The 26,484-nt window shown below is 30.7% G+C and overlaps 2 protein-coding genes across 8 annotated transcripts in view; one reads left to right on the top strand and one right to left on the bottom strand.

Annotated features, from left to right (window-relative positions):
* LOC118199135 (natural resistance-associated macrophage protein 2-like) overlaps positions 1–2,011 on the top strand; it is a 108,021-nt gene extending 106,010 nt beyond the window's left edge. For both annotated transcript variants that reach the window (XM_085811324.1, XM_085811325.1), the window contains exon 15: positions 1,623–2,011. In XM_085811324.1, the coding sequence (XP_085667450.1) occupies positions 1,623–1,642 (20 nt within the window). In that variant the 3' untranslated portion in view covers positions 1,643–2,011. The remainder of the gene's footprint in view (positions 1–1,622) is intronic.
* Positions 1–26,484, bottom strand: part of Mvl (solute carrier family member malvolio) — a 151,851-nt gene that overhangs the window by 23,332 nt on the left and 102,035 nt on the right. For 4 of the 6 annotated variants that reach the window (XM_085811319.1, XM_085811321.1, XM_085811322.1 and 1 more), the window contains exons 12-14: positions 24,652–24,811; positions 22,192–22,242; positions 8,545–10,173 (exon numbers count right to left, since the gene is read on the bottom strand). In XM_085811319.1, coding sequence (XP_085667445.1) covers positions 10,036–10,173; positions 22,192–22,242; positions 24,652–24,811 — 349 coding nt within the window. In that variant the 3' untranslated portion in view covers positions 8,545–10,035. Of the gene's footprint in view, positions 1–8,544; positions 10,174–19,010; positions 19,033–22,191; positions 22,243–24,651; positions 24,812–26,484 lie in introns of those variants that run through there. The other 2 variants (XM_085811318.1, XM_085811320.1) reach the window with 2 other exon arrangements.

Below are 26,484 nucleotides of genomic sequence, written 5' to 3'. Positions count from 1 at the left end.
GGCGAGTAAGAATGCAACGGCGCCAACGGGTTCTTTCCCGAAGCGCCAACGGGTTCTCTGCGGATGAAAACCCTCTTCTTTAAACAAACATTGAACTTTTCAACAGACATTTCAAGTACGATAACATGCATTTTCGGGACTAAACAGAAAAAAGATCTGCAAGTGTTAGCCACAGAACTGGGTTTGCCAATCTCAGATAATTCGAAAGTTATTCAATTCAAAGAGCTAATTACGCATGTAGACAAAAAATTCCATAAATTTCCAATTACGCTAAACTTTTGAAACATCCACTTTAGTGAATCTTCGAAGTGACGAAGGTAAACACCTACATACAAAACGCCGTACTCAACTAAATCGCTTATTGAAAAAATTCAAGAAAACTGCTTCAAACCAGGGGGAGATCCAACCTCATGTAGTGAATTTTTCTAGAATCATCCTGATTCTATACTGTTGAATGAATCATCTTGATTCAGTAAATTTGAAGAGAATCATCCTGATTCTGTGCTGTTGAATGAATCATCCTGATTCTGTATTGTTGAATGAATTATCCCGATTCAGTGAAGGTTTGAAGAGAATCATCCTGATTCTGTGCTGTTGAATGAATCATCCCGATTCAACGAAGTTTAAAAAGAGTCATCCTGATTCAGTGAAGTTTAGAGTGAATCATCCTGATTCAATGAAGATTAAAGAGAATCATCCTGATTCTACGGAGTTTATGAGTGAATCATCCCAATTCCATGAAGTATGAAGAGAAACATCCTGATTCTATGCTGTGTGATAAATCATCCCGATTCAATGAAAGTATGAAGAGAATCGTCCTGATTCTGTGTTGCGAGATGAATCATCCCGATTCAATAAAGTTTGAAACAGTGAGTCATTCTGATTCAAGAAGTTTAGAGTGAATCATCCCGATTCAATGAAATAGGAAGAGAATCATCCTGATTCAATGACATATGAAAAGAATCATCCTGACTCAATGAAGTATGGAGGGCATCATCTTGATTCTATGAAGTTCTGAATGAATCATCCAGATTCAGTGACGTTTGAAGAGTATGGAAAGCACAAAAATATATTATGGTAATCGACGTCTTACGAACCAGGTGATAGAGTATAGGAGATGAGGCAGACCAAACCAACATATTTCTGGCTCTTCACCGTGTGAGCCAGCGGAGGAGGAGTCTAACACCACGGCTCAACGAGCGCCACCTAGCGGCCGCTGGAATAAACACCAGCCAAATAAAAAGACTCTAGGCTTCAGTCGATCTACGGGAGTCACGAACTAAACGTGCAGATTCCCAGAGATTTACTTTGTAACTTAAATGTGTAATTATAACGCCCTTAATTTTAATGTTTTATCTTAATTGTGTTTTGTTAATTAAAAATATTTAAAAAGGCCAAGTGAGTCTTTTGTTTATGGTAGTTTTGGTTATAAATCAAAAATTATGGATGAAAATTTTCAAGTGCAAGAAACTGTTCCTTTGAACAAATTTAAACACGTATAAAGAAAATTACTAAATATTTTACATTACATTTGAATATAAATGAAATTTTTGGATGAATTTTCCTTCACATACACTGAATTGTTTTAAAATCTAAATCTAATTATTCTTTCTTATTTTTAGGTGAACAGAAAATTTACTAGGAAAGAAAAAGAATCTTATGAACGTAAAGAGATTTTTGTTATGGAGACCAAAGGTTGAATCTACAATAATATTATCAGAAGTTTTGCAAAGCATACTTAGCATAAATGAAACTTTTTTTTTTAGATTGAAAGATTTCTATTAATATGATGATTAAGAACCTTTTCAGCAAATAAGAAAACTGACATCTTTAACGAATTATAAAAGGAAAAAATGCATAAAAGATTTTTAAAAAATATTGGGGTAGGGGAACTTGTGTCTACAATTTATGCAATCTGTACTACATCAGAAACAAATACCCATGTTCAGCCTGTAAATAAGCAATATTTAGAAAACTGTTTGTCATTAATAAAATTAGTTTTTGGCTTTTCGTTTCAGTGTTGTTCAATTATACCTCAACATGAACACATATTCTAAAATTAACATATTTTATGACTACACAGAAACTTTAAAACGCAAGTTAAAGGACTTCTTTTTAATGAAGTATGATATCATAAAAACGTGCATACTTAAACTGCACAATGGTTATTATGGTATCTGAATTATTACTATAATTTAAGGTGCTAAAAATTACACTATTAAGAAGTTTTTTAAATAGTATAATTCACTAAGATATTTTACATCTCAGCTGATACAAAATGAAAATTTTAGACATATTTCTATCTCAGTTTGTCTTTTTTTATCCCAACAGTGTATAAGAAATGCAGGCTTAAATATGATATAAAGAAATGTACAGGGTTTTAAGAAAGTGTATTTTTGCTTCTACCCATAAACAAACTTTATTTACAATTTTGTTAAATTTCCCACCTTTTTTTGGGGGGGAGGGACAAATAATCTATGAAAGTTGCTAAAAATAATCCAAGTGTTACAGGCACCAATAAACAATGTAGCACTTTTCCCAGCCTATCTCATTGTAGAAGGTTTGGTTTTACTCAGATGAAAGCTCTTCAGTCATAAGGCTTTGTGGTTTAAAGCATAAAAGTCATTAAGTCCATCATTGACGCCCACTTAACACGGTTAAGCTGTGGCCACTCGGGAAAGTAAAATTGGCTTGTAATTCTTATGACCAAAAAACCATCATATGAACTAAGCCTACATTTTCTTTATACCAAGCTTGTCCAATATAAGGCTTGAAAGTCACAATCCAGCCCATGCAGTACATTAGGAATTTAAAAAAAATTTTAAAATTTAAAAATAAGGGAAGAGAATAGTTGAAAACTCACATGAAAAACTACCAACCAAAAATATAATTTCCCCATACAGCTATATGAACTTCCTATGCATTGTTTTCTCAACTAAAGAGGCGGAACTATAGATAGAGATTTGAGTTTTATCTCATTAAGCATTTAATTTTGAAATTCTGATTTGTATAGTAAGATATAATTTTGAAAGTTGAATTTAGCACAGTTGTTGTAGCTTAAATGGCTGCGAATAGCTGTTTTCAGGTGAATAGTGTTAACATTTAATTAGTTCCTTTATTAAAAACACATTCCGTCAAACATTAATTGTTAAATACTTGCTTTATTCTGAAACATTACCGTCAACATTACTGCTCAAAAACATTATAGTTCAAAATATTATCGTTCTGAAAAAAAACTGTTGTTGCCAATCGGGAAAATACATTTTAAAATAAAATTAATACGTTGCATTTACATTCGGGCATCCTGACTTAGTTACGACCTCGGAACATTAAGAACTTATATTTAAAAAAATTAAATCTGTAGTATTAATGTTATAGTTCGAAAGTCTTTAGCTGTCATATAGATTCACCGTCATTTTCTATTATTTTTCCGTGTCCTAGGTTTAGTAATATGTGGCGTGTTGTTATCGTTATCCCCAGTAACAGTAATGTCATCACCATCACCATCGTCTTCTTCTGATTCAGCTTGACACTGCCATGACTTTAATTGGCTCACATGAGCTGTTGTACTAAAGAAATGTCCTTTCACCTTCTCTTCTAATTGAGTCACTCTATAGGTATCACTTGGTAACTATTCTCTTCTTTAACTTCTTCCTTTTTAGATGCTCTCTTTTACCAGTAATTACTTTCTTAGGAGATCTGTCTATTCCCTCATTTATCTTAGATTGCTTTGCAGATGGATTTACATCTTCCCGAGGTTTATTTCCTTTTGCAATATCTTTCTCCGGTTGTCTTTTGTTTTGTTTCTCAACAAACATATTTCCTTTTAATTTTGTTTCTTCAACAGCAAAATTATCTATTACAGTTTCTTTTTGTAAACTTTTTTCTTTCCCTGTATTAAACTCTTTCTCAAGTGCTGTAATTTTACACTTATTACTATATTTCTTAAGCTTTTGATTATAATGCTTTTCTTGAATAGGCTTACATTCTTTAATATCATTGATGCCATCACTTCTAGCTTCTTCTTTAGGATACTTATTTTCTTCACTTGTATTCTGTTTAATGATTTTCTTTGAAGTCCCTTTCCTTTTCAGCGATTTTCTACCTTTGGAATTAGTGACTTTTACAGTATTTGTATTTTCAAACTTTCCATCATTGTCCAGAGTTGCTGCCTTTTCATCGTTGTAGTTAGTGACTGGTATCACTGTTTCTCCCTGTATTACTTTCAATAATGAGCCCAACTTATCTTCCGATCCACTTATTAAAACATAACCGTTATTTATTTCATCAGTTTTAACTTTCACGAAATTAATCGTATTACTTTCGATTTGAGTTTCTTGGGAAGCCTTCAGTTTAATTCGCGGAGTGTTGCTATCATTTTGCAACTGTGAAAATGGGCAGTCATTAGCATAGCGTATGTGTAAGGTATTACCTATCTTGGCGTATGCAATATGCGGTAAATCAATCCATGTTCGACCAACTACTAAGTCGCATGGTTGCGTTTCATCTCCTACAATTAGAACTGTAATGTCCTTTCCTTCCACATTATCAATCTCTAAGTCAACAGTTACTTTTCCCAATGTTCTAGCGGCTGGTTTATTCTGGTTCCCAAAGCCAAACAATTCCTCCACATCAGGTTTTATAATAAGATTCAGTCTCTTAGCCGCAGACTGTTTCAATAAACATGAACTAGAACCCGTATCTATGATTGCAGTAATTTCTTCTCCATTATTGATGCGAGCATACTTTAAATATACAGCTGGTGAAACACCTGAATTCTGGTCCACTGATAAATAATTTTTAACATTTGTCAAGTCTGGATTCTTAGACGTACACTTTTTAAAAGTATGACCCTTTTCATTACATTTCCTGCAAATAATTTCTTTTTAAGGCTGTGGACAATCCGTCGCTATATGTCCATAATCATTACAATTAAAGCATTTCGGCTCACCCTTTTCATTGCGGATGCCAGAATTATATTCCCTTTTCCTTTCGTCTGTTTTATAAAATTTATCTCTCAGATTGTATTTATTATCAAAACTGTTTTTAAAACCCACTTTGAAATTACCATCTGTTTGCATGGAATCTTTAACATTTCTTTGTCTTGAATACTGATTATAGGATCCTTCATAAAATTTAGAACCAGATTTGGGCTTAGAATTATGCCTAAAAGTTTTATTTTCTACTTGAAGTACTTTTATTCCTGCCCGAATATTTTCATATTCATCTAGTTTTTCAGCCAACTCTTCAGGATTAATGAATTTAGACCAATCATCAATGAAATGGTCTCGGATAGCAGCGGGGACCCTCTTCTTTAATTGATCAGTAATAATAAGTTGTTTTAAAGAGTCAAAATCTGTTACATTTAATCCAGCAAGTCACTCTTCAAAATAATTTTTTAATTCAAACGTGAAGTCCTTCCACATATTACGCAACGTTTTAATATGATCAACGAACTTTTGCCGAAACTGTTCAGGGCTTAACTTAAATTTTCTCAGTAGCAGTTGTTTAACGTGCTTATAGTCGTTAGCTTTCTCTTCTGATTCACGGGCAATTAATTGAGTTATTTCATAAGGCAATAGACCCAACAGCTAAGAAATCCAGTTTTGTTCTTCTAACCCAATACGTCGTGCCTGTCTCTCAAATAAAACTAAATAAAAACTTATATCACCTTCATTCAAATCATACTTATGCATGAATTTACTCATATCACAAATATTACTTCTACTAACATTAGAAGAAACAGAATCATTTACATTACTACTTCTGATTTCCGCTTCCATTTTTAATTTTTCAAGTTCAAAAGTTCTTTGCTTATCTCTTTCTATAATTTCCATTTCAAATGCTCTTTGCTTATCTTTTTCTATAATTTCCATTTCAAATGCTCTTTGCTTATCTTTTTCTAAAATTTCTAACTTTTCCCTGTCTAAATGATCATTTATAATTCTATCTAGCATTTGTTTAGTAAAGTCTTCGTTATAATTCTTACCATTCAAAATCATATCTCTTAAGCCTACAATTTTAATATCAGAAGGGACATCTATCTACATCCAAGTTCCAAAGCAAGTTCTTTTAAATCACATTTTTTGCCTCTTGCCAAATAAGCCATCTTAGACTTCAATTTTCAAATACTAATACAATAATTATACTTAAGTTCTTTCCGTTTAATACTTAGACATAACATAAACAGTTTATAAATTCACGTACCTTTCTACTTTCAGTTTTGGCAAGTTTCCACATTCAGTTTAGGCTTAGCGTACGTTAAGGCAATACGTTGTTAAATCTAGATAATAATTCTAGTTTATCCACTTCTGAAATGTTAACATTTAATTAGTTCCTTTATTAAAAACACATTCCGTCAAACATTAATTGTTAAATACTTGCTTTATTCAGAAACATTACCGTCAACATTACTGCTCAAAAACATTACAGTTCAAAATATTATCGTCCTGAAAAAAACTGTTGTTGCCAATCGGGAAAATACATTTTAAAATAAAATTAATACGTTGCGTTTACAATAGTTTTGACAGATGAACATTTTACTGTAACTTTGCACGTATATCCAGTTTACGGACAGACATTGACTAATTAAGTAAGCAAAACCAATCCCTGTCAATCAGACAGTATAGTGGTTAGGGAAGCCTACTGTGGTATCGAAGGCCCCAGGTTTGAATCCCAGGAGAAAACATGGATATTTGTAAATGTATAGTGTCTGTGTGGCATAGGGGCACTCTAACTATATGGAAAGCTGAAAGTCCTCTCTTGTGGTTTGGTGGAAGTGCAGAGAGGGGAAAGACCCCCTGGGATGCTCTCCCTTAAAATTGGGATGCAGAATATTAGTCCAACCTCTCTTTGGAGAAGGCTCTGGCAACCATTCCTCCATGTTATATGGGCAAAACAACAACAAAAGCAATCCTATTGTATGTGCACATATTCTCAAAGAAAATATCACAATTTGGTGCTTTTCCATTATGCATCCACCACGCATTTTGGCGCTTGTGAAAGAGAAGCCAAACACACAGCGAGACCCAATCATAATGCCATTTGGGGGCCACATCATTTGTGTATAACTGTGCGCTTAATTTAACACATTTAATTGTGTTTAAAATAATTTTTAGAGTATCAAATTGCAAACATTAAATTCATAAGTGAATCAACTTGGCCTCGTAAATTAGAAATAAAGCCAACTCTAAGATTTTCAGGATTAAATCTGTCCCTGCCCTTCAGATCCAGATAATTTTTTTATATTAAATTACTTTATATTTTACTTATTCCAAAACACGATACATTCAAAGGGGGGGATGCTTGTTTAACCCTTTCGCGCCGACTGTCACATATACGTGCCAGCAACGAACACACTTATCTACCAGCCGACACGCAGGCGTGCCAGAGCATTGTTGCATTCTCTACCGACTGTCACGTATTTGTGCCAGTACCTTGGAATGTTTTTCAAACTATAATTTCTGCCACAAGATGGCACTGTATGTCCATATGGTTTCAGATACATGTGCATTAGACCTTCTACTTGAAATGAGAGAAGCATGACTCGCATACACGTGTTTTTGATTATATAAACCAACGGGGAACTAAATGTTTCCGAATGGCGTGATTTACGACGTCTCTTTAAACCGCACTTTATTCGCACGTGGTAGTTGTTTATTGTAAGTAGAAGTTTTATATGTGCTAAAGCGTTGAGTATTTCCGTTTACAGTTCAGTTTTTAGAAAATAATTAGATCTTGTTAGACATGAATTCTTTCTGTTTTTACCGTTTCAATGTCGAAGCGTCGAAAATGTTTAACAGAGCACGAAATAGCAGAAATGATGCAAAATATTTCAGATGTTGATTCTGAAATTCTGATATTCTGATATTGATTCTGAAAGATTAACTGAAAGACATTTTCCAAAACTTTGTTCAGAAGAGACTGATAAGAAAATGAGACGACGATGCTTCGTTTGTTAACATTCCCGGAAAAATCCTCGAAAACGGCAAATGAGTTATTACGAATTCAAGGAATGTAATGTAGGACTGTGTGTAGATCCCTGTTTTAAAATTTTTCATACGAAAGAGAATTTTAAGTAATATATTTAGTTTTCAGATTATAATGTTAAAAAGTCATAAAATGGTGAGTAATTAAAATAAAATGTGTAAAATATGCATTTAAACAAGAAATAAGGTAATTAAAGTATATATATAAAAATATCTATAAAGCATAAGCCGTTTAAATACTCTATAGAGCATTATTAAACAATGCGTTGATACTTCGGAAATTTCATAGATTAGGCTTAGTAGCAAAAAAGCCCCCAGCCCTGGAGAGACGCTCGCGGAAGATACTGCCGGCCTCTGCGATAAGCGCGCATTTTCGCTACCCGGCTCGAAGGGGTTAATATTTTTCTGAATAAAATATAATTGACAATGATACACAAAAATAAAATGAATCTGAACTAATTTTTAAGTAATTTGTTGTATCATTCAAGAGTCTTATATGAATTATCCCAATTACAAAACTTCAAGATAAATAAAAAATAAATAGCTATTTTCTACATAAAATAAGAAAACTAAATTTATTGAATATTGAATAAAATCTTTAGGCAATGAAAAATTACATTTAAATAAAATTTTGAACATGATTTAAAATTATAAATTATAAGCATTAGTTATGTACATATATTACAATACAGAACACATTTGTTCGATTTATCAATCTCAGATCACAGCAAGAATTGATGAATACAGCATGAAGACTAAGGAAGACTTTAGAAGTAAATAATAACCAAAGAAATAATATTACACTACATTAATTAAAACAAAGTTTTCACTACCTGAATGTGAAGAATAATATAAAAGATATTTGGAGAACTAATATGCAATAGCATTAAATGTACCAAAGATTTAATCACTTAGTATTGTCATTTATACTCATCAATATAAACCCTTCCCTTTCATTTTTTTATCATTTAAAAATTTTTTACATATAAATTATAAATAAACTATTAAACAAATAAGATATGCTCCATAAACATATTTTAAGAATAAATCTATACATAATCATTCATGTTAAGAGAATAAAATACAAAATTTAAAGAAAACGATTTGTATTATCAATTAAATCCTGATCATTGACATAGCAACTTTATATTTACCTATCCTATATAGCAAGAATGCTTCCCGTGTTATAATTCTATGAACGTTAAGTTACATTTTAATTTCTTATTAATTCTCATGACATAAAATAAGAGCTTTATTATTATTTTTTTTAATATTTACATTATTTTTGGAGATAAATGATATTAGATAAATATATCTGTACTATATCTCTTTTGATAAATTGTAATAAAAATCAATACATTATTCAAAATTATTTAACATTAAAGTAATTTCATATTTTAAAGGCAGTGACTTCAAACATTGAAAACTGATACGACAAAAACAATGACAAATGGAAAATTTGCTTTCAACTTGAAATGTAAAAGTAGTTGGAAACTTTTAGTTTACTTTACAGTATCTCAGTCTTTGTCCCCACACACAAAAATATAAAGACAGTAAAAAAATAATTTTAAATACTTCAAATGTGTTTAACTACATATATTTATAATACTCATTGATAAAAATTAAATACTGATTTTGATTTATTAAAAAATTTTTAAGTTTAAAACATACAGTTATGCTTCCATAAATTAACTGGTAAAGATGCTTATTTAACATATGGTGAAAATTTAATAGCACTAAAATATCTTAAAACACCAAAAAATAACAAAGCAATGAATTTTCATTTCCATGCAAGAAAGGAAGAACTATGATAACAAGTTTCTAATCTTATACACATGCAAAAATGACACAGAACAATATAATTCTATTTAAGAAGGAAGGAAACATCACTGGAGAATTTCTTTTGCATTTTTAAAATTGTTTTAGAATTATATGTTCACAAGACAAAAAGCGCAACAGACTCATAAAAAAACTGTAAATATAGAGCTAAAATATAGCTTCATGCAGAGTCATGCAATGCTTATACAATCAAATTTTGTCATGCAAGTCACTGAACATCATGACGATAATGCATATTTATGGAAGATATTTCATTATTATCAGTTGATTTATACATTTCAGGGCCTGGGCTATCCAATGAAGTCAAGTGTAAATCATATGGTTCAATTACATATCGTCCAATCACCTTTAAAAAAAAAGAGAAAAATTTAATACTGATGGATAATACATTAAAATTAAGATACTTTACACTACAGCAGATTAATAACAAGCAATTAATTGTTTTTATAGCACTTAATAGTTTAAAATCATATTCACAGCTGACTATGCATTAAAAAAGAACAGTCACCTAAAATAATACTTTTAAAGAGTCCAATTAGCAATTAACAAATGTCGGTAAAGAACTACAGTTATTGCTTTTTAGTTGCTTGTTTCATCAGTTAGTTTGGCATATTTCTTTAAAATCACTGAGCTTTCTGATTAAAGTTGAAATAAATATATAATATTTTGCCAAGTAGCAATGTGTTGCATTTTAACCAATTAACATGCAAATAAAATAAGTGTCCGAAGAATACCATTTAATTTGGACACTCATGTACAAGCTTAAAACCAGAATATTTTATTTTGAAATTTGTTATATAACAATAATATACTGCATACTGCGCGGCGTCCATAGAAGACAGTTTTTGACGTCTCGGAGACATCAAAGTCTACAATGGCACATGAAATCAATGACATCCCATGGATGTCATTGTATGTCAAAGGGTTAATCATTACGTTTGTTAATCAAAATGTCATTAAATTTGTAGAAAATATGAAATAAATTTAAAAAAAATTAAATTCAAAATTCTGGTTTTGAAGTGCACATGTTGAGTCAACAACTATCGGTGCTTGAAATTTGATGGCTCTACGAGCTACCGTTTTTTTAAACAGCGTGAGGAAAATATGTACATACATATAAATTCTTCTAGAGATAATTGCTAAATTTTTATCTTAAAATTATGTTTTAAGTTCAGTTTAGGAATATGACGAAAAGTATATAATGCACTTATGCATCCATATTAGATCTGTGTAGGTCAGTGGTTCTTAACCTTTTTTTGCCCTATGCCCCCTTTTCTCTACTGCAAGATGATCATCCCCCCTCATTTCAAAACTTAAAAAAAAAAAAAAAAAAAAAAAAAATGCACATATATATATGTATTTAAATTATTTTTATAAAATAAACAAGTATAGAAAATGCTGATAAATACTAAAACTTGCATAAAAGTAGTTTTTTTTACATTCATAAACTAAAACTAAATATTTAACAGATAAGTAAAAGGCTAACCACATTCCCCTCTGAAACTCTAAAATCCTCCCTATGGCAGAATTCACTGCTAGTTAAGAACCCCTGTCTATGTGAATGATAGAATTATACTTCACCATAACCACTGCTTTACACAAAAAGTACTCAGGATTTCCAATGCATAATGAAAAGGTTTGGAATCAAGTGAGAATCCATTTACCATCTCTGTTATTTGAAATTCCGTGGAATCTACTAAACACAATTTAGCAAGCATTTTTTAAACTCTGGACTTCAGTTTTCTAAGTGCAGGGATAGTTAGCAAGATGACACCCACAAACTAGTGTAGGATTCCTCTTACCACGTAGCCACAAATCTGGTAATGTACTGTTATATATGGTAATGCAGTGATTCCCAAACTTTTCCGAGTCATGGTGTCATTTTCAATTAAAATATTTCCATGGCGCCCTTCCCTGAGTAAAAACGTGACTAATCATATGTAAGATATAAAAAATAAAGAAATAAACAAAACTCTTGTATCTTCATTATTTATTTTTTTTCACTTTACTAATATTAAATTAATAATCAGTGTGATAGGTGAGCCTGCAAATCACTGCACATTTTTTCAAATCGTGGAGATAAACTGGAGACATCCACCCACATTTCCATTTCCATGTTAATTTTTTATCTATACTTGCTTTTTATTATAGCAACTGTTGAAAACCAAGCTTTGCACAAATACGACGTTGAAAATGGGATTAAAATTTGCTGACCCTTATCACTTAGAAGGGGATATTCATCTGTTATAGAAATCCAAAATTCTGTCAATTTCATACTGCCAAATTTTGCTTTCAAACTGTTGTCATGAGATAACTTGATAAGATTCTCCTCCGCAAAAGTAAATTCAGATGGAGCACTAATGTTAACAGGATTCGTACACATTTCTGCACACGGAAATTAAAGACTTTTAAGGACCATTAATGAAAAAAATTGAGGACCTATAAGCAAATGGGAACTGAATAAATTCAATTAAAAATATTATCTATGCTGAAGTTCACTTTTTTAACACCATCCTAAAAATAAAATAGATCCATAAGTAGGATGCGTTATTATTAAACATAATTAACATAATTATTTGAGAATAAAATCAACTTTATGACATTTATCAAGTAGCATTAAATATTTTACACTCATAATAATTGGACATATTTGAAAGAAGATAAGTGACATTTTATTTAGGTTTGAAAGAAGATAAGTGACATTTTATTTAGGTTTTACTAATAGTTAGTTTTATGTTGATTTTTTTAATGTCTCATTTTGTCACATACTTGCTCAGTCTACGGGTTTAGTAGATAGTCAGTAGATTTTATGTCAAGGTTACAATGAGAAGTAAAACCACAATCAGCATGATTCAAAACAAAAGACTGGCAGTTGTCGCCACTCCTGCTTGCCTAGAGAGAGACCTGCTGATCAGAACAAACCTGGAAGGCCTGATATAAGCACGGTTCACAAGTTTTGAAAGTTAGCTGGGCTCTGTCTGATGCATTTAGTGTCATAGCTTCTTGTAGAGTTCCAGGGGTTGTACTCAGTTAACATACTTTATGGTTCTAATTATCCACTAAAGCACTAGAGGTAATAAGTTGTTTTGCATTTTAAGTCTCATTAGATGCGAAGAATAGGTTTTACATGAATTTTTACATTTTTGACCACAATAAGGATTAATGAAAGTCAATAACTTGCTTTAAAACGTAGAGATAATTTTTAACGGTAACCAGTTAGTTATAAGTAATTACATTAGATATCAGATAACCCTAGTCATTAGAATTACATGGGCACTATTAAATTTTATTTATTTTTTAACAATATTTGTTAAAAAAGCCCTATTAAAATCACAATCTAATAATATTTCACAGTTTAAAATACATGTAATTTATGACATAAATTTTTAAACGATATTAGGATAATTGCACATTAAAAGTTACAAAATATTTATGTTTTGTAAGCAACAACACTCAACAAAATATTTATGCATCTTTTTAATTTGAAGCCTTCCCAGACATTTTGGCAAATTTATATCAATTTCCTTCTCTTTAAGCAACTTTTCTAACAATTAGTTTTAAATCCTAACCTGTCAACCTCTCCAAAATGTACCTATGAGGGTTTACTTGATCAGGTAAAAGTTAAAACAGTCCAAACCCCCTCCGGACAGATGTGAAGCAAATTATCGCTATGTCTGAAAGTAACTACAAAGTCAGACAAAGGTTTAACTAAACTTCTTATTTAAAAAGAACTTAGAACATAAAGGCATGTTCTTATGCTAACAAAATCAGTTACAGTTCGTGGTGATGTAATTAAACAAGAAGAATCAAATTGAAACTAAAAATACGGACTATGGATTCAAACTAAAAATATGGAACAAAGACTATACAATTTAATTTCATCATAATTGTCAGAACAAATTCAAATGTCAGCAGCGGTAATGTAAAGATGAATAATTATAAATTATCAGAGCTGGCAGGAACTAATTCAAATAGCAAGTGGAAGTTGGAAACACACTCTTGTCTTACACTCCAAAAACCTCAGGTTAAAAACTGTGTAAGTGACTTGCATTCTGGTCAGAAAATAGAAATGGGAAATTATAGTACAGGCTGAAATTGTAAACAACTGGGTAGTTAACATAATAATATTTCTATCTATCTTTGAAGAACAATTTTCCTTTCTCTTAATGTATTCAGTTTCTTTCTTCCACGTTTCCTTTTCGTTTCAGAATTTTTAGATTTACTTAAAGATTTCTGTTATTCTAATAACACTAAATGTATTTAGAATGTATAGAGAAAGCTGCTAATTTTATTTTTTAGACTTTAGTGATACACTGAGAACAAAATCTAGAAATGTCAAAAACTTTTAGAATTAAGAACAGGCGTTGGAAGCAAAATTTAGAAAGGCACCAGGCAACAGAATTTAGGATCCACAGAGATTGCATCAGGTGGGAAAATGCCTAGCGCCATCCCTGTGTATGATGCATTAAGACATATTAGATGGACTGATTAAATTGCCAGTTTTCAATTTCTTTATTAATTAAAAAATTATTTTCTATACTGCCATGTCCATATGATAAGATAAGAAGCATTTTTGATATTTTCCATGCTTGCGTTTAATGAAAAGTAGAGAAAATAAAGGGAAGATAAAAATGTTAAGAAAAAGATTCTAGTATCAGAAGTAAAACATTCAACTATTATGTTTTCATTGTTCTTCCAGACGTTCTCTAAAAAGTAAGAAATTATGTATTTATACCATGGAGACATTTTTCATTTCGGCACATTTTTCTGGAATCTTCCAGAACCATGGGTCTATAAAGCTTGCCTTCAAATCTTTCTGAACTTTTCTAGCTGCAATGTCTAAAATCATACACAAAAATTACCCTTACCAATTCGGTAACAGCAAAAAGCCAGAAATATTTTGAAAAAAAATCGGAGGAAAAAAATGTAAAAATAATTTTATAGAGAAAACTGATACATATTCTGAGAATTCTGAATATTCTGAGACAATTACAGGAAAAACTCTTACCATGAAAAAACTAAAAACATTTTTAATTAATTACATAGCTATTTTGCTAAGAACTGTTTCGTAAATTATGCTTTAAGTGGCCAAAATGGAACTATAATATGACAGCAAAAAATAAAAATGCTTTACTTTAATGTTATTTTTTTAATATAATTACATTACCAATATTTTAATGAAATTTATCAATGTTACAATGTTCTAAAAAAATCGTCGAAAATTTCTCAGATCTCGGAATTAAAAATTTTCCATAAAAACTGATCTTAAAATCCTCAAAATGTTGATAAGTCGCCAAATTTAGAGCAATTTAATAAAAGAATTCACATCCCAAATGCGAAAAGTTGTTTAAAAGCTCTTCACTAGAAAAAATTAAATAATTTAAAAATGCTTATGTTTCTCTTCTTGCTCAGAAACTCTATCCGACCATTTATATTAGAAGTAGGAACAAATTATAACCCATATACGCATTCACCCATTCAAAAGATAATGAAATTTTGTCATCGAATTGCCAAAAGTATTCCTCCAAAATGCTAATTCATACTCAGAATTGCAGTCGTAAAAACAGCCAGAAATTTCAGATGATTAAAATTAAGGACCTTCTGCTGATTTTGGCTGAAATTAAGGACTTTTAAGGACAAAATATCCATTCCAAAAAACTTAAGGACTTTTAAGGACTCTTAAGGACCATACGAACCATGGTTAAATGGATTTTGAATCCATGCAAACCTATCAAAATTTTCATTTTGAAAGTATTTCTCAAACCAGATATTTAACTGCAGTAAGTGCCCTTCAAACATGGGTTTTAAATCTTAAGAAAGTTCAAGTTCATTTGAGCTCAAGATTTGCTCACTGTTAGAAAAAATCTTTCCCTGCATTTTCATTCAGTTTTGTTTTCCCATATAGTTTGAGTTTTTTCTTTTTTTCTTTTCTTTTCTTTTTTTTTTTCTTTTAATAAACGCCGATATTTTTCCAATTGACATAAAAAGCTGCCCGTTTTTCCCCTGCAATAAGAGAGTTTAAGAGAATTCAACATTTAAAAAATGTCACATAAATATGGCACTTTTATTAAAACATTGGCATCAGCAAAATCTTCTGCATCTTTGTATCCATACTCTTTTAAGAAAATTAAAAAAATTCTTGTTGCAATTTAAAGGTACATGATAAAACATTGCCATGGGAGAGCCATCATGCACTGCTATAATACAACAAAGATGAGTACTTGACTCCCAAATTCTCATACAGTTTTTTTAAAAACTTTACTTTCAATGGATGAGATTTTATAAAATTTACCACATTCACTTCACATTCTAATACCTGATTCAGTGCAGGACTCAGATGCCTTTTGATGAAAGTGCACCTCTGTGAATAATAAATACAATGGATTCACAAGTTGATAAATACAATGGATTCATAATGGGTACGTGTTGTTGTCTTGTCCATGTAATTAATGGAAGAATGGTTTCCAGAGCCTCAAGGAGGTTGGACTTCTACTTCCAACCCAGTTTTGAGGGAAAGCATCCTAGGGGGGGTCTGAGGGGTCTATGTATCCATGTCTTCTCCGGGATTCGAACCTGGGCCCTTCGATACTGCAGTCGGCTACCCTAACCACTATAGCGCCTGGACAGTAGTCCACAATGCCTCTGTTCGAATATTTTTCTATAATCATTCATAGCAGCCAAACATAAAGTGAGCTTCCATGAGTACAAATACCTATGCACTTCGGCCAATTCAAATTATTTTCAGATATGAATGTATCAAGAATCTCAAACAGATCCTGAGCCTTTGCTCCTGCAGTAACATTTTTACAGAATAGAAGGTCTTTAATATTATTACTATTATAAATTGTATGTAGCTTATTAAATGAACATCCATCATTATCTGTAGCCTCATCTAACTGTAATTCAAATTCCACTCCTTTAATTTTCCAAGTTGATTGTTCATTCATAGCCTCCATTATATGTTGTATTCTCCAACTAATTTTGTTATTGGACAAAGGCAGTTTTAAAACCAGCTTTCCAGCAGACTCATTAGACATCGTGCAGCAACACTGCTCTCAGTATTCCATGCTTCATTGAAGTCATGTTGGGTTGCTTCAGATTGAACTAAATGCTGTTTCACTGATCCTTATGAGCACCTTTTGCGTGCAACATCTACTTATTTTACAGGATCATGAACAGCCTCTTACCATAACCTGCATGTAACATATACCAATAAACACAAGAGGAATTTTTGAAATTGTACACGAAGTTGCTGATTTGGTCTTTTCATACAAGCATAAAAAATATTTGCTTCTTCTCTGTATGTTAATCATGAGTTTTAATAGATATTAATGATTTTGTAGTTACATTAATCATGTCATATGAGGCAGGGAAAGAAAATGATGCCTACAGTTATAATTTTATTAATGAATGAGATGAGAAATAATTTTTCATTAATTTCAAGAATAAATGCATTTCTTTTATTTATAGTTCAAAAAGTTCTGTTTGGGGAAAAAAAAAAAAAAAAAAAAAAAAAAACATAGAACAAACAACATTTTAAAACAATTCATAAAAAAATATTATAGTAACAGCACGCTAGGAAAATGTAAAGTGAAAGAATTGAAAAGCACATTTATTGTCCATGAATCAATGCTTGCCAAACCTGCAAATAAAATGAAAGTTGCTAGCTTTGCATCGCTCAAGGTTGCAGATATACTTGCAATTGGCAAAAAAAAAAAAAAAAAAAAAAAAAAAAAAAAAAAATTGAGGATGACAACATTAATTAAGACGCAATGCTTGGTGCATCAGAAATTTTATTTCAAGAAGCTACAAATAAGAATGAAATTATGTTAGCTATCCAAGATGGCCAACTTTCCACAAATTTTGTCACTCACAGAATAGAAGCCATGTCTAAAAATGTCAGAGGACATGTAAAAGATGGTTTACAAAAATGTGTTTTCTTTAGCTTACAGTGTGATGAATCAGCAGATATCTGCAATGAATTTCAAGTAAATAGTTTTATAAAGATGGTCTTTTTAACGATTGCCTAATGAAAAAAGATATATTGCCAGTTCTGCCATTAAAACACAACAATACAGGTGGAGCAGATATATACCAAGCTCTTAAAAACCATATAACTATAATTAATCTTCTGCTTCAAAAACCTGGGACCATAAGGGCATACCTGCCATGATTGATATTTGCTGTTGGTTTTAATCACATTATGTAAGAATGACTACTGCCTTTCTAAAGCATTTTAACCACTACTGCACCATCAGCAGTAGACATTATGGACAAAAGTTTTACATTACATGAAAGAAGTTGTTAGAAAATTTGTAAATTCTATTTGTGCCAGATTACTTTGGAATAAATTGTTCAGAGTACTCTACGATGAACTTGATGCTGAATATGGAACTTTAACGTTACATCCTGAAATTAGATGGCTTAGTAACACAAAAAAAAGCACAACAATTTTTAGAGGTTTTTCCACAAATAAAACAGAAACAAAACTTCTAAAGAACTTAGTAATCATAACTGGTTATTGGATTCAGGCTTTCTTACAGACATAACAAACAAAAATAAAATAAATCTTAAACTTCAGGGCAAGGAAAAGACTATTATTGAATTAACAGGAAGTATAAATGCATGCAAATCAAAATTAAATACCGTAAATATAATTCCCAAATGAAAGAAATGTAACTTGTACAGTTACAATTAATCTGGAAACTGAATTTAAGTCCTACAACCCTACTAGAATTATCACTATGTCCGAAACAATATGACAAAGACTTGTGAAGGTTTTAAATAATCTTTTTTATTTAATCTTTAACTTGTAACATAAAAGGCTTCTGAAACCTGCTTTAAAATAATTTTGAAATTAAAATTTCTGATTGTCACAAAATTCAGTCCATTGCTTCATACACTTTAAGTCCATTTGTACTAATACATCTGAATATCCGTACTAATATTTCTGAAATATCGCAACAGATAACAAATATGTTAAATAAAAATTCTGGAAAATGGAAGCACTTGATTTTTCAGTCTAATTTACAATTAAAAACAAGAATATTATAAACAGATATTTGGATGCTCATAGATGAAAAAAATATTAACTCTTAAAAAAAGTTTCAAGGACTTAAGTTCCTATTTTGGATCAACTTACCACTGCCAAAATGGTTTGATCAACTTACCACTGCAAAAAACTTGTTATGATCAAAGTTCAGATCTAGGATGACAAATGAATATCTGAATGACTGCATGAATTCAGCCATAACATCATATGCAACAAAGTACAGATAGTGTCAGGTTTCACATTAAAATATGCTTTTAATATATTTAATTTGTATCTTACTGAATTTTCAATATATGGCAACATGTTGTATTTTTTATAGTTTTATTCAGAAATCATCCATTTATATCAGGCCACTCGCCAAAAAAGAAAACATTAAATGCAAAATTACCTCACGAAAGTGTTGAAAACACTTCAATATTACAGCACTAAAATCTTCACAAAACCAAAAAATTAAGACATAAATTAAAGTCTTAAAAAATCCTCATTGGCAAAACTATTATGTGCTCAGGACATAAAAGCCTTGGCCATCCAGTACAGCTGGAGAAATCACCACTATGTTGCAACTTAGAATCTAGGTCTGGACAGACGAGCAAGTGCTGCTTATTCATAGCATCTGTTTTATAAATAGGGCATTGGCTTTCAGTGAATAAGCCTATTCTACTGAGATGTTCAGCTAAAGCAGTCGTGCCCGGTGCGCGGTGTGAAATTAGCCAATTGGAGGGTGTAAGATTACTGTGTCTGTGACAGTCTTAAATTCACACGTGCCCCCTGGATGGTGCTAAATAAGTAACAGTTAGAGGCTATGGCTGCTTGCTTTCAAAAGTTGCTTCGGCGACATAAATCATATAGTAAATATAAAGAGTACATAATTACACTTTTTCTTTAATAACATGTTATGCCACACATTTTTATAATTTATGTATTATACATATTTAAAATTGAAATATTAAAAGTGCTATATATAATTGTGGCTGGCCAAAATTTTCAAATTGGCATTCACCAAGTTAAAGGTTGGGCACCACTGTCTTAAATCTTTCCAGAGGTTATGTAAAATTAACCTGCAGTTCATGAAAGACGTCTATTGGTAATATTTTCCAGCTTATAAAAAAATCCAAAGTAAAAAAATTATTAGCAATTATTTTATGCAGGGAATGCAGTTATTTACTATTATTAATTTACATGCAGTTATTTACTATTACAGTCAAAAGTCTTTAATCCGGACGTCCATAATCCGGAATGATCTATAATCCGGATTTCAAAGCTACAAACTTTTTGCGCATGCGTAAATGCATAATGCGTTTATGCATGGGTATAATACCTTTAGGCTTGCACATATGCGTTTACGCATGCGCGTAATATGTTTATGTATGTGCGTTTAATGTATAACGGACGGTATAAGCTAAGCTAAAATTATCTAATTATCTATTTCAGTTAATGTTGCAGATTGTGTTCTTTTTTAATCTTCTAATTGGATCTGGCTTATTATTTTTTGCAGACTGTTAGAGCAATTTTATAAAAGCAAGCTTGAACTTTGGATTATGTCAAAAAGAATTTCCGATTCTAGAACTGCCAAAGGATCTACAAAGCAAAAGCATGTTTCGATGTCCATCAAACAAAAAGTGGAATTGCTGCAAAAAATGGATAAAGGCATATCCTTCGTTTCTCTAACCATTCCGAAATCTGTTTATCAATTTCATGCTACTCTGCGGGGGGAGGGGGGGCATCGCACAATGAACTGGAAGTTGATCTGTCAGCACTATCCTCATCTTCAGGGCAGATGTTTTTATTTTATTCAGCTTATAATTCCTTACTAAATGTAGTATTTCATCTCAATGTACTCCATCTTTGATATGATTTAAATCAAATTCCTCGTCATTATAAATATCACGAATACACATCAAATAGTTTTCTGGTCGCAATTTTCTAATTTCGACTATGTGTAATGTATGCTTTACGCATGCGCACATTGAAAGAAATGCTTAATAAAGTAAACAAATACATATTAAGCTTTTTTTTTGTGTGTATATTTTGATATCCTTTAGATTATAATTGCTCTTTATTTCATAAATTATGGTTTCATATTTTTAATTTTATAATTTCTGCATGTCATCTTACCAGATTTAAATTGATCATCTATAATCCAGAAAAAACAAATAATACGGAATCGCCGAAGTCCTGACGAGTCCAGATTAAAGACTTTTGACTGTATTAATTTTGAAAATTCATACAGATTTAGGGTAGCACGTGAAATATTTTTCATTACAAACAAAGAACTGTTTCCAGCTGGATAGAAAAAGATGACAATCTAAGTTAATCAAATAAATATATTATCATATTTCACATCAGCTAAATAATAAATCTCAAATTTTTTTAACAGCAGGGAAAAACTACACAAGGGAATTGCAGATATGACCCTGCTGGATTCTAGTCTCTGAAATGTGAACTTAACTGTACTATGCACCACCTCCAATCTTTCAGCTATGCTCATTTTCTTCTCAATTAATTATGAGTAACAAATATGTATATTATTACTATAGATTTGAATTTTGTATGTATCATGTCATTCTTATTTTCAGCAACTTTTTTAACACAGGACAGCTTACAAAAATAGCATTATGCAAATTAATATTAATTACTTGACATCATTTCAATGTATGAAAAGTTACACAGAAATTGTCTACTTGCATTAAATGGTCAAAATCTGCACTATATTGCTAATAAGAAAAACATTTTTAAAAAGGAAAAGAATTTTTCTATTAATGGGATGCCAGTTTCTAAATACGCACATACATGTTAGTATGGTAGTTTGTTTATATCATGTCATGAATAGCTGTGCAATGTAATAACTACATGCATGCTTTCAAAATGTTACAGGAATACAGTTGGAGAAAGAAAAAGAAACACAAGACTACATGTTAGAAAGGACAAAGCAGAAGAATATGTATGCATATTAGATGCTAGATTCAATATAGTGACGTTATGGTTTATTTCCATTTTTGGATTAAGAGCTTTACTTTCTATTGCTTTATCATTTTGATTGCATATATGACATTAGTTTCATTTTTTCCATTATATAAATCATAAATGCTATATAAAAAGCATATGAGCGGCATTAATTTTGAAATGTTGCAGTTCAGAAAGAATTATAAGAATATTACTATTTATAGGATAAAAAAATTAATTAAAAAGATTTAAGGAGTGTTACACAAACTAGACTCAGAATTTTATCTTACATAAATTTGTAACAAAAATAAGAAATATAGTGGAAATACAATTTGAAAATAATTATAATAAAATACTTTAATTACTTACAGGTACATGCGCAACTTGAGAAAGACCCAAAACATACATAAGACACATTGCCTAAAACAAAAATATTAAATATTTACACAACAGAAATAAATTACCTATATGGAAGTACATACTTAAACACTTATTAAATGGACATACATTATTAAAATAAAGAATGTACATGCAGTTATTTCTTACTTTTAGACAACTTTGATGTTTCTAAAAATATCTCAGCACATTATATAAATTTATGTTCAAAATTGAAAAAAAAAATGGATTTGCAGTATATATTTAATTTTTAAATTGCCTAAAAAGGAAACTGCATTTTTTGGTAAAATATATTTATATTCTTAATAATTAGGCCACCTACTCTGAGTTAGTTAGGAATTAATCTCTAAACTGAGGTGCTGTTGAATGCTCAGCAGTTTTGTAATGCAATATTCACGTTGTAGTCAAAGAGAATTGCAGTGCTATCTTTTGTTCTTCTTCAGCTATTTTTAACTGATATCATTCATTTGTAAAAATTATAATTTAAAGCTGGAATAAAAATTGAAGTTTTCCCTTCATCTAGCTTGCTTATTCTGGAGATTTCTTATAAACTGTTAAACACAAAAGAATTTTATTGTTCATACTTCATTTTGCTTTCAGTGATACAGAATGTTGATTTTTAGTACTAGAGTTTTTCACCAACTATACCATAAAATGCTTGGAATACAAAAGAAAGTTAACAATTAGAAATACAGTGAAAATTGTTTAACATGAAACTGAGGGGACTGAAATATTTTTTCGTGTTAAAGTATATTTAAAAAAAAAAAAGGTATTCAACAAAATTAAGTTTATTAAAGTACATTTTATTTACATAGATATGCATATATGCATATATTTAATAAAAATCAATGAAACAAAAAAACATCCACAAGACCTAAATTAAATTTAACGCAAATTTTTAAGGGTTTTTTTTTTTTTTTTTTTTTTTTTTTTTTTGAAAAACAAAACATGTATTGAGTTTTTGGAAAATAATCTGATATTTTTCTTTGCATTGTCTTTTTTAGCAACAAATTGTTAGCAAATTGTTCAATGTCGTCCATTTTGTTATTCATTTCCCCATTGGAATGTGCGTCTAAATAACAGCGCATACTTTTTATGATGTTCCTCACTTTCGATGACTTGGGAACAGGAGCTGCATTATTCATTTCAATGTCATCATCAGAATCTGCATTAATGATATTTTTTTAGCTTTGAACACAAGCTCCAAAATGTCTTTGTCTGCCATAAATTGGCTCTGTACATACATTATCATCAACTACTGCAGCAAATTCTTCCGATAATACAGTAGGACAGTCCATTAATACAGAATGCCTAAGCTCTTTTCCTTCTTTTTACAAGAAGGAAGCGCCACTAATGTTATGTTATGTTATTAATCCAGAAACTTTCTCAAACATTCCATTGTGTTGGCTCAGTTTCAGTATTGCTCTGTTTCTTTCGGGGCCAAAGAATCTGATATTTCTGAGAATTGTACATGACAAAAACAATTTTCATTCATTCTTGGAGTCACTGAATGCCATGCAGAGTGCAACATACGAACCAAACTCACTAATTTTTACTCACACTACGATGTACTCGTCACCGAATTCCAAAGCCAATTGATGAGAGATGAAATGTTTGTGTGGCATTTGCAGGAGTGAAAGGTGAAAGTAGCTTAGATAAGCAAAACTGGCTCGTGTCGCAGGCTATTCCAAGGGTATTTCAAAGACAAGTTAGTCTTTCTACAAAACATGTAAAATCGCCTCTCCTTCATTTCACACCCTGCTTAAATTTCGCCTGCGATGCTGGTGTTTTCCATATTTTGTCCATTCCCAGAAAGGATATATTTTCGTGTTAAGCGATTTTTATTTTGTTGTTAGGAGAAACAAAATGCATGAAAATACAATAGTGGTTTGTTGGAACCATTGTATTATTTCGTGTTAATTGATATTTTGTCTTGAGTGTTTTCGCGTTAAAACGTATTTCACAGTATAAAATAATCATGTAAATAAGAATTATATGCTTATTACAATCTAATTGCTTCCGAAAGATAATTAAAGCATAATAGTCAAAGAAGCTTGCTAATCTATCAATAAAAATATCCATCAGCTCGCTAATCTATCAATTAAAAATATCCATCAGGGTGCTAATGTCGACAGCATAAAACATTTTCATATTTTCTAATCATGAAATGAACATTATTCAGTAATTGTTAACACTGAATTATTGCATTCACTTTCACTATTATTTCAGTTCACTTAAAACTTTCCTTTAATACCAGTTAAAGTTAATTCCTTTAAAAATAGTGTAGTAGAATGCATTTAAGAAAAATCAAATTAAATACAGAGTTAATTTTTTTCTCTTACATGTGTCTATTAATAATAACAATATAATTTACACTTTTTCTACTTAAAAAAGTGTTGATACTAATTTTTAATTAGAAATAAATATACTTACCAAATATAATACAAAACATACGTAAAATAGTATATATAGAGCCAAGCCGAAGTACACAGCCCAGTGATCTGGCAGATTGTCACGAGCAAATGTATCAACAAAGTAAAGGTTAATCCCTATTACAAGTACTCCCAACAGACTGATAACAATTTTGCTCAAACTAAAGATAAAAAAGATACATTATGTTATTAATAATTAGAAAAACTTTTAACACACACACTAACCAACAAACCAGAAAAAAAAAAAAAAAAAAAAAAAGCTCTTGATACTGAAAGCATAACATAATTTAAATCTTAATCTCCTTTTGAAAGTAAATCCAAAAGCAAAGAACACATTCTAATATTTAAAACATGAATGCACTTTTTTTCTTTTCTTTTATTTTTTCCCTAATTGAAATTCTTGGCCGAAAAAGCATTTAAAAATTGTATAACATCTCCAAAAAATGAAATACATATACATTTTACATTTTTTCAGGTATACAATCAGAATTTACTAGCGAGATTTTAGACATAGCTTTGTTCCCATGTACAGGGTGTTTAAAAAAGAATCATCCGATTTAAAAAAATTATAACTATTCAGCTTTTAATCCATTTTAATCGAATAATGGTTAGGTAGAAAGAGGAAATTTCAAAATTCATGCATTTGGCAAAAGATAGCACTAACACTCTTCCTTGGACCCCACTTCAGTAACTGTCTAGAAGGCAAATGTGCAAGAGAAATAATTTTGCAAAATGAGAGGCTGGCAACAACTATTCAATGGGATTTTCGCCAACAGTCTCATAGTGTTGAACAACCAAACGCTCAAAGCATTATGTGATGGTATAAACAATTCCAAGACACCAGTTGTCTGTGTAAAAGGAAATCACCTGGCTGTCCCCACATTAGACAAAAATGTGGAGTGCATATGACAGAATTTTGCCTATAGTCCAAAGAAACCTTTAATTGAACATCTTCAATTTGATTTGTAAAAACAAATTATGATTAGTCATATAACATAAAATTAATCTTAAGTTTCTAGGTTAAATATTTTTCATAAAATGTACACTGAGCCAAAAAAAAGGGGGGGACAGTTCTATATCTCCCATTCTACTGGGCCGATTGACGAAATTCAACTTGCGTTTTTCATGTCTCAAAAGCGCGACTTAAGATATGTATTAGATTTATTTATAACATTGTTCTAATATAGATATTTTGACACAAAATCGGACTTTTCCTGAAATAACGTACCAATTTTTTTTCCATATTTCGATTCTACGACTCAAATTAAGCCAAATTATTAAGTTCTGTAAAAATTGTAGGAGTAGTTTTTAAAAAATTAGCTCTCAAAATTTTAGCTCCTCAATGTTAATTGAGTTTGGTATATATTTAGATGCACTAACTAACTAGTTTATTAAAAAAATATCTCTTTTTTTTATTAAACTTATTTGATTCTTCCTTTCACATTTTGAAATTCAGGTTCATTTCAAATAAAATTCACCCATTTTTTTTACGATTTATTTTTGAAATTTTTATTTTTAGATAATTTTTATAATTTTTTTAAACAAAATTTTGAATTATAATGTATAAAAATTTTACCATCATCTTAAAGACATATTTCTAAGCATACCTGCAATAAATTACAATTTTTCATTCAAAATTTCTGAAGATATATGTAAATTTACATATTGGCCCATTTTGAAATTTGGCATATTTGTTGAAAGCGATAAAACATCAAATGTGGTTTAGACACTTTACTTGGTTTATTAGATTATAGCAAAGCACTCGAGGGCTATCTGCCTTACGGGAGAGATGCCTTTGTGGAGGACTTTTTAAGGGAAACTGGCTCATATACAC

Source organism: Stegodyphus dumicola, chromosome 2 (assembly GCF_044657685.1).
Source record: "Stegodyphus dumicola isolate Sdum_Otavi_A_Nest chromosome 2, ASM4465768v1".
Taxonomy (NCBI): Eukaryota; Metazoa; Arthropoda; class Arachnida; order Araneae; family Eresidae; genus Stegodyphus; species Stegodyphus dumicola.
This window is presented reverse-complemented; position numbering and strand designations above follow the sequence as displayed.